The following is a 9,911-nucleotide window of genomic DNA, read 5'->3' on the forward strand; positions in this document are numbered from 1 at the left end:
GTTGGTAGTTCAGCTACGATCTGCAGACAGAAATGGAGAGAGAAAGCGAGAGAGAGAGAGAAATGGCGAGAGAAAGAGAGAGAGAGAGAGAGAGAAATGGCGAGAGAGAGAGAGAGAGAGAGAGAGAGGAGAGAGAGAGAAATGGCGAGAGAGAGAGAGAGAGAGAGAGAGAGAGAGAACTGGGATTAATACTTCATCTCTGTGTCCAGGTTTTACACAAAGTTTTAAAAATAAACTGAACACAACATTTAGAATTTTTTTAGTAATAAATCATTTTTAGTGATAAAAATATACAAACTCCACAGAATGTGTTTATTCCACTGATGGTGTTTTTGTCCACTTCTAACAGCTCTGAATCTCAAGAAGACTTTAAACTCCACCCACTTCACCACCACTATGATACACATATCCTTATCTTTATAAACCATGCAAACCATGCTGTGTATTTTCTCTTGAGAAAAAAAAATCATTCAATTTACAACCTTAAGACCTTAAACCTTAAGATCTACAAAATTTACAGATTAAAGAAAAAAATTATAATAAAAAAGATTTTTCTAACAAACTATCCTTACAATTCAGTAAACAGTAAAATAAATTGTTTAAAAAAAAAATGTGACGTGACATACGGCTAAGTACGGTGACCCATACTCAGAATTCGTTCTCTGCATTTAACCCATCCAAAGTGCACACACACAGCAGTGAACACACACACAGCAGTGAACACACACACACCATGAACACACACACCATGAGCACACACACCATGAACACACCCGGAGCAGTGGGCAGCCATTTATGATGCGGTGCCTGGGGAGCAGTTGGGGGGGGTTCGGTGCCTTGCTCAAGGGCACCTCAGTCGTGGTATTGCCGGCCCGAGACTCGAACCCACAACCTTCGGGTTACGAGTCAGACTCTCTAACCTTTAGGCCACAACTGCCCCCCCGCCTAACATAAAGGTTCGATTTGTGTTGTATTCGTTAACTAAATAATAATAAATAATTTAAACAAACAAATAAATAAATAATGATTAAATATGCAATTTTCAGATTTTAATAATAATCACATGTGCCAGTGGAGAGAGGAGTGAAAGCACAGACTCACCTTAGCACGAGACGAGTATTTCCTGTCGTTTGTCAGTGGTGGGCATGGCCGTTCAGCATTTTCTGTTAGTTTTGATGAAAAAATGGTAGTAGATACAAATATACATTATCTTCCAGAGCAAGTTAAACAAAAAGTGCTCCAAAAGACTCTATACACACACCTTACAAGTTCGTTAATAATAAGATTAAGAATCAGAATCGGATTTATTGGCCACACACTATCGCTCCACCCACCTGGTACATAAAGAAAAAGATTTTAATCAGAATCAGAAGTAGAATTAGAATCAGTGGTTCGGAACCCCCACCGCATCCCCCACCCCCACCCCCCACCCCGAAGTGGCCAATCGCCACGATTTTTGACCTGTGACCTCAGTTTGACCTCTTTCACATGTATCCCAAGTTTGGTGTTGATAGCTCATTTAATTCTTGAGTTATTGACATTTTAGTAAAACTGGCTCCTCACAGTCCAAACGTTTTGGGGCCCCTTAAGGACCCTGAATCAAAATTTTGACTTTTTTTCGAGAATTATTGTCTTTGAGACTCCAGAGAATATTACTGCACTGTATTGGTCTCGATCAGGCGAAAAACCTAGGACTAGTTCGCAAAAGTAGGTTTCGGACAAAATGCGCTGTAGCGAAAAACTTTTCAAGGGGTGAATGAAATCGGAGATATACGTTTTTTAAGTCATGAGCCAAGGATTCCAATGATATAAAGCACTTGAGATTTGGACATACGGTTTAGGAGTTATGGGCACAAACGCGTTGAGGGGCGCTGAAGTGCCCCAAATTGTCCGATTCCGCTGAGACCTTGGGCCTGAGTAACTGTGACCAGTACTACCATCTGACCAAGATTGAGCTCTCTAGGCCTTACGGTTTGGGCTGCACGACCGTTTCTAGGGCGGAATAATAATAATAATAAAAATCTGAGCAAATACAATAGTGTTCCAGCGCTTCGCGCTTGAACCTTTATAATAATAATAATAATAAAAATCCTAACAAAAACAATAGGTTTCCAGCGCTTCGCACTTGAACCCTAATAATAATAATAATAATAATAATAATAATAATAAAAATCCTAACAAAAACAATAGGTTTCCAGCACTTCGCGCTTGAACCCTAATAAATATAGCTGCAAGCAGCGATACCGGGGTCAAGCCGATCAGATGCGCTCAGAACATGTCGCTGATGAACCATACCAAGTTTTGTAGCGATATGGCATTGCATTCGTAAAATGTGTGTGTGTGTGTGTGTGTGTGTGTGTTTGTGTGTGTGTGTGAGTGTGTGCGTGTGTGTGTGTGTGTCTCTGTGCGTCTGTGTGTGTGTGTGTGAGTGCGTGTGTGTGTGTGTTTGCATGTCTGTGTGTCTGTGTGAGTCTGCGTGTGTGAGTGTATGTGTGTGAGTGTGTGTGAGTGTGTGTGTGTGAGTGTGTGTGTGTGAGTGTGTGTGAGTGTGTCTGTGTGAGTGTGTGTGTGAGTGTCTGTGTGTCTGTGTGTGTGAGAGTGTGTGTGTGTGTGTAAATGTGTGTGTAAGTGTGTGTGTGTGTTCCTCGTATGTGAAAACATACTTGGCAATAAAGTGTGTGTGTGTGTCTGTGTGAGTGTGTGTGTCTGTGTGTCTGTGTGTGTGTCTGTGTGTGTGTGTGTGTGTGAGAGAGTGTGTGTGTGTGTAAATGTGTGTGTATGTGAGTATGTGTGTGAGTATGTGAGTGTGCGAGTGAGTATGTGAGTGTGCGAGTGTGGAAACTTGGTATGGTTCATCAGCGACCTGTTCTGAGCGCATCTGATAGGCTTGACCCCGTGTGTGTGTGTGTGAGTGTGTGTGAGTGTGAGTGTGTGTGTCTGTGTGTGTGTGTGTGTTTGAGAGTGTGTGTGTATGTGTGTAAGTGTGTGTCAGTGTGTGTGTGTGTTCCTCGTATGTGAAAACATACTTGACAATAAAGTGTGAGTGTGTGTGTGAGTGTGTCTGTGTGAGTGTTTGTGTGTGTGTGTGAGTGTGTGTGTGTAAATGTGTGTGTATGTGAGTGTGTGTGAGTGTGTGTCTGTGTGTGAGAGTGTGTGTGAGAGTGTGTGTGAGTGTGTGTGTCTGTGTGAGTGTGAGTGTCTGTGTGTGTGTGAGTGTCTGTGTGTGTGTGTGAGTGTGAGTGCATGTGTGTGTCTGTGTGTGTGAGTGTGAGTGTGAGTGCATGTGTGTGTGTGTGTGTGTGTGTGTGTGTGTGTGTGTGTGTGTGAGAGTGGGTGTGTGTGAGTATGTGAGTGTGCGAGTGTGAGTAAGTGTGTGTGTGTGTAAATGTGTGTGTAAGTGTGTGTGTGTCCCTCATAAAGACCTTTGTGATTCTGATTCTGATGTTGCAAGAATTTTGCCTCTAGGCCTTACGATTCAGCACAAAATTGGGTTTTTGGACTGTTGGTGGCGCTAGACGGTTTGAGCTAGACACACCAAAGTTGCTACAGTAAATTCTAAGACTGGCCTCTACATGTGTGCCAGATTTCATAACTTTCCTACGTACGGTTCTATGGGCTGCCATTGACTTCAATGGCGGAAGACGGAAGAATAATAATAATAATAAGAAGAAGAAGAAGAAAACTAACGATAACAATAGGTGTCTTCGCCCCTTCGGGGCTTGACCCCTAATAATGGTAATATTGATACAGCTATTAATGATAAGGTATTATAAAGCTGCTTCTGATACCCCTCATGGACAAGGCATAGTATAGACCCCCGCCAGCGTCATATTGCAACGGGCTATCAAGGTGAGGTGCTGCGGGGTCCAGGGTCCCAAAATCCATCCCCATCCCCAACCGTCCCACACATGGCACACTTACCCTGTCTTTGTGTGTTGTTTGTTTGTGTGTTTTTTATGTTTTATATCACTGATATAATTGCCTCAGGATGACGCATCGTCTGTCACTTCAAACACTTCCCGCATGCTTACTCCTGACTGCAAGAGACTATAGCTGGAACAGAAATGGACCCTATGTTCATATGAAGCCGACTATAATTTTCCCACCATGTTTACGGGTAGCCAGTGGAAATTAGTGGAAATTTATTTGTATTTACAGCTTTACAGAAGTATAGAAACAACAACAAAAAAAAGAATAAAAATAAATAAATACATCAATTTAAAGTTTTACTATTAATATTCATTTCAAATTTAAAATATTATATATTTTTAACATCTATCCCTAATGAGTAAGCCAGAGGCGATGGTGGAGGAAGAACTCCCTGAGATGATATGAAGAAGAAACCTTGAGAGAAACCTCAGAAGGGACCCCATCCTCATTTGGGTAACGAATGATTTCGCCACTCGCCCTACTTGAAGAACTCACTCAACTGATCAGCTCATCAAATGTGTCGGCTGCAGATGTCATACCACCGGGTCAGAGCTTTAACTTGTCTTCTAGAGAAGACCGCAGACACTGACCATGGAGTAAAAACCTCAAAAGCCATGTTATTGGAAGCGGTCCAGAAAAGATTCTGTGCCATTGAATCTAAGCATCTGTGTACCATCACTATAGATTCTTCGTGTGTGTGTGTGTGTGTGTGTGTGTGTGTGTGTGTGTCTTGAGTAATGTTTTTAATCAATCATGAGTTAAATGCCCATGTACATTAGAGCCAATTAAAAACTAGTTAACTTAATTTTCTTTTACATTGCATATTCACTTGTGTTAATTAGACACAGTAGACTTACACATAGTATAATTTTACCATTTAATATCACAATTTCATATCTGACTATTAAAACACATCAACAAATTTAATCTAAGATTTTCTTTACAAAGGATTTAATTATATTTTTTAGGTTTTGGAGGGAAAGTTGGATTATGGCAAAAGGATGAAGAGTCTGGCTTGATTTTTATCATCTAAATATATGCTTGGCTTTAAAAGACTTGCCTGTAATTTACTGTGTAATTACAATTACAGTAATCTCAATTAATGTGTATAAGTAATCTAATATTACTTTAAAATATATATAGATTTAAATATTATTTTTACTATTTGTTTTGTGATTTATATGTAACATTTAAACTCACACATTCAGCCTGTGTAACCAGTGACAGAACACAAGACAAAACACAAAACCTATGTTACAGGCCTTTATTACATACTGAACATTTACCCTGGATTACTGTTCTACCCTAAACATTAACTCCTCTATCACTCAGGCCTTTATTACATACTGAACATTTACCCTGGATTACTGTTCTACCCTAAACATTAACTCTATCACTCAGGCCTTTATTACATACTGAACATTTACCCTGGATTACTGTTCTACCCTAAACATTAACTCTATCACTCAGGCCTTTATTACATACTGAACATTTACCCTGGATTACTGTTCTACCATAAACATTAACACTATCACTCAGGCCTTTATTACATACTGAACATTTACCCTGGATTACTGTTCTACCATAAACATTAACTCTATCACTCAGGCCTTTATTACATACTGGACATTTACCCTGGATTACTGTTCTACCATAAACATTAACACTATCACTCAGGCCTTTATTACATACTGAACATTTACCCTGGATTACTGTTCTACCCTAAACATTAACACTATCACTCAGGCCTTTATTACATACTGAACATTTACCCTGGATTACTGTTCTACCCTAAACATATTCCACTTTGTCTTTACAGTAATGTAGTTGCAGCAATTTTATGATTTATCAATAATCATCTTCACACACTCTAACCCACTGTTTCAGATATCCCACAAATAGATATTCTCAAACAAAAACCATTGTTCTAACATAATGTTCTAACATACTAAAACTGAAAAATGGTAAATAAATAAATAAATAAATCAATCAATACAAAATGAAATAATAATAATAATAACAATAATAACAATAACAATAATTATTGTTATTGTTATTATTGTTATTATTATTATTATTATTATTATTATTATTATTATTATTATTATTATAAGAAGAAGAAGAAGAAGAAGAAGACAGGAATGAGGACATTAATAAGGACATTAAAAATTGACCCATGCTTTTTGTGCTTAAAGGTGAAGACCCAACTTTATGTATGCTCTGTAAGATTCCCTTATCTGTCAAACATATTTTATTAGATTGTCCTTGACTTAACACAAGCAGAATGCTCTTTTATCAACTTACTTCACTTAAGGAAATATTTAATGACATTATGCCTGAAAAGGGTTTGGATTTTTCTTTATTGTGTGTTAATTAAAATAAAGTAATATAGAAAATATAAGCAAAAACGAAAATATTGAAAATAAAACATTTCCTTTCAAAAATCACAACCAAAATGTGTACATACTTTAGGGTGTCACATCTGCATCAGAGGTTATGGAGATAAACAAAGATCTCGAACGTGAGGAATCAGATTAATGACGCGAGGGCGGAGATTTAGTGACGTCAGCGCGATCTCATTGGATACCTCATAATGTGAGAATATTATTGGAGAATTTTGAAACCTTCAATATTTTATACATAATGATATTCAGCCTCATATTATGGTTTCAGCCTCTTATTGCTTCAATTTGTTGTTTGTTATTATTATTATTATTATTATTATTATTATTATTATTATTATTATTATTATTATATATTTTTTTCTTTTTTTTTTACTTCTTCCTCAGTCACTAACCACTAATAGCCTAGGTTACATTAACATCACAACCTCTCAAGATTTATTTACACTGTTAGATGTACACTGTTTTATTCATTAACTTAGTGCAAGTTTCAACTAAAAAAATTAATAAATCCTAGATATTTACACACAACACAGCTAGTTAATTTAACAGTTTAAATGAGTTAAACTGAACATCATGAAAACAAACCTATTATTATTATTGTTGTTGTTGTTGTTGTTGTTGGTATTAATATAATTATTATTAATAGTAGTAGTAGTAGTAGTATTATTGTTGTTGTTGTTATTATTATTGTTATTTACACACACATATCAGTTTCAGCAATGTAAGATATTCTAGATATGTAAAATATAATTTATAATGTTAGGAATCACACGATTATCCCTTTTTTATTATTTTATTCAATTAAAATCTCCACTACACTGATTTGTGCATCGACATGTAATAAACCATATAAACCAAAAGTGGGTGTGTCAGTGGGCTGGGCTTGTTTCTAAATCAGCCAATCACACAAAATCTGATCACTCTTAAAGAACAACCTGATGTTTAATTCTTAAACACTGAAGTATGTTCATTGATTCTGGAGCTGATTTGTTGGTGGTTTAGTTATTAATAAACCTCCCTTGATGTATTGTGTACATTTTATTTCCATTGTTTAAAATGTGATTATTTTGTAATCTTGTTTACAGCATGTGATACGACACTGTGTTTTTATAATGATTTACTTTTTTGTTCTTTTTTTGTCTTAGCTCCTGTACGGAGCATTTCAGTCAAAAACAAACAAACAAACAAATAAATAGATAGATAAACAAACAAACAAACAAACAAACAAAAATTATAGTCAGAATTGAAATCTAAATCCAAAACGAGGTTTTCCAATTCTTCACAGTCCCACTTTTCCCTGGATCAGCTTTAGGTCTCGCTCCCTGTCTCTGTTCCAAGTTGACTCGGTTCTGCTCTGATGCTGGGCTGCTACTTTTGGTGCTGTTGGTCCTAATGGCCATGTGCAGCTGCTCCTGGTACTGGTTCTGGGTGTGTAAGGCAACGCTGCTGTGGTTCGGTTGCTGAGGAAGGGTGCTGTTCTGATTCTGTTCATAACAGACGACACCATTTTGGTTCTCGGATTGGACAACAAAGTCGTATGCCGGAGGTGAGGCCGGAATATTACGTGCATATGGAAAAGCACAGGAGTGAAGACGCTGGCCCCGGATCAGTCTTCTGAGCATGTCCCGGAAAGCACCAATTCCAAGATGGAACATCTCGCAGAGGTTGAGCAGCAAACAGAGGCAGCTTACCACATACATGATCAGCAGGAACATGGTTTTCTCGGTGGGATTAGGCACAGAGCAGCTGACTCGATGAGGACAGGGAATTTCATCACACACATATGTGGGACTGACATGGAATCCATACAGCAGGTACTGACCCACCAGAAAGAAGACCTCTAAAATGGCACGTGATAAGAGCTGGAGGATGTAAAACTTCATCAGACCTTCTTGAATGATCCTGCGACGGCCATCATGCTTAGTTTGATCTATTCTTGTGTTGTTCTCAATCCCTGTTTCGGCTTCCTGAAGCTCCAGCGCCTCTATGTACATCATCGGTTCCATGTCATCACAGTCACCACCATCGTCACACTCCTCCATCTGATCCACATCCCTACATCTGCTCCTGACAATCCTCCGGTGCCGTTTCTTCATCTGCTCCTGGTCATCGTCAGAGAAATGGGCGAATTTGTGGATGGCGTATCCGAGGTACATGACGGGCGGTGTGGAAATCATGATGATCTGGAATACCCAGAAGCGGACGTTCGAAAGCGGAGAAAATGAGTTGTAGCAGGCGTTGTTGCATCCTGGCTGCTTGGTGTTGCAGGTGAACATGGATTGCTCTATAGAGTAGATGGAGTCTCCAGCCACCGCCATCAGCACAATGCGGAACACGATGTGGATCATCAGCCACACTTTCCCCACGAACGAGGAGTGGTTGTGGATCTCATCCAAGAGATGAAGGAAACTCCAGTTCATGTTGGTAGTTCAGCTACGATCTGCAGACAGAAATGGAGAGAGAAAGCGAGAGAGAGAGAGAAATGGCGAGAGAAAGAGAGAGAGAGAGAGAGAGAGAGAGAGAGAAATGGCGAGAGAGAGAGAGAGAGAGAGAGGAGAGAGAGAGAAATGGCGAGAGAGAGAGAGAGAGAGAGAGAGAGAGAGAGAGAGAGAACTGGGATTAATACTTCATCTCTGTGTCCAGGTTTTACACAAAGTTTTAAAAATAAACTGAACACAACATTTAGAATTTTTTTAGTAATAAATCATTTTTAGTGATAAAAATATACAAACTCCACAGAATGTGTTTATTCCACTGATGGTGTTTTTGTCCACTTCTAACAGCTCTGAATCTCAAGAAGACTTTAAACTCCACCCACTTCACCACCACTATGATACACATATCCTTATCTTTATAAACCATGCAAACCATGCTGTGTATTTTCTCTTGAGAAAAAAAAATCATTCAATTTACAACCTTAAGACCTTAAACCTTAAGATCTACAAAATTTACAGATTAAAGAAAAAAATTATAATAAAAAAGATTTTTCTAACAAACTATCCTTACAATTCAGTAAACAGTAAAATAAATTGTTTAAAAAAAAAATGTGACGTGACATACGGCTAAGTACGGTGACCCATACTCAGAATTCGTTCTCTGCATTTAACCCATCCAAAGTGCACACACACAGCAGTGAACACACACACAGCAGTGAACACACACACACCATGAACACACACACCATGAGCACACACACCATGAGCACACACACCATGAACACACCCGGAGCAGTGGGCAGCCATTTATGATGCGGTGCCTGGGGAGCAGTTGGGGGGGGTTCGGTGCCTTGCTCAAGGGCACCTCAGTCGTGGTATTGCCGGCCCGAGACTCGAACCCACAACCTTCGGGTTACGAGTCAGACTCTCTAACCTTTAGGCCACAACTGCCCCCCCGCCTAACATAAAGGTTCGATTTGTGTTGTATTCGTTAACTAAATAATAATAAATAATTTAAACAAACAAATAAATAAATAATGATTAAATATGCAATTTTCAGATTTTAATAATAATCACATGTGCCAGTGGAGAGAGGAGTGAAAGCACAGACTCACCTTAGCACGAGACGAGTATTTCCTGT

The 9,911-nt window shown here is 38.7% G+C and overlaps 1 protein-coding gene across 1 annotated transcript; it reads right to left on the bottom strand.

Moving 5' to 3' along the window:
* Window positions 1-7,585: 7,585 nt before the first annotated feature.
* Window positions 7,586-8,755, bottom strand: LOC132858586 (gap junction gamma-1 protein-like). The gene has a single exon (XM_060888973.1). It carries the CDS (start codon window positions 8,753-8,755, stop codon window positions 7,586-7,588), a length of 1,170 nt encoding a protein of 389 aa, XP_060744956.1.
* Window positions 8,756-9,911: the final 1,156 nt, after the last annotated feature.

This window comes from Tachysurus vachellii, chromosome 2 (genome assembly GCF_030014155.1).
Source record: "Tachysurus vachellii isolate PV-2020 chromosome 2, HZAU_Pvac_v1, whole genome shotgun sequence".
NCBI classification, from domain to species: Eukaryota; Metazoa; Chordata; class Actinopteri; order Siluriformes; family Bagridae; genus Tachysurus; species Tachysurus vachellii.

Coding starts and splice junctions, on each gene's coding strand:
- LOC132858586 (XM_060888973.1), bottom strand. CDS start 8,755: ATGAACTGGAGTTTCCTTCATCTCTTGGATGAGATCCACAACCACTCC.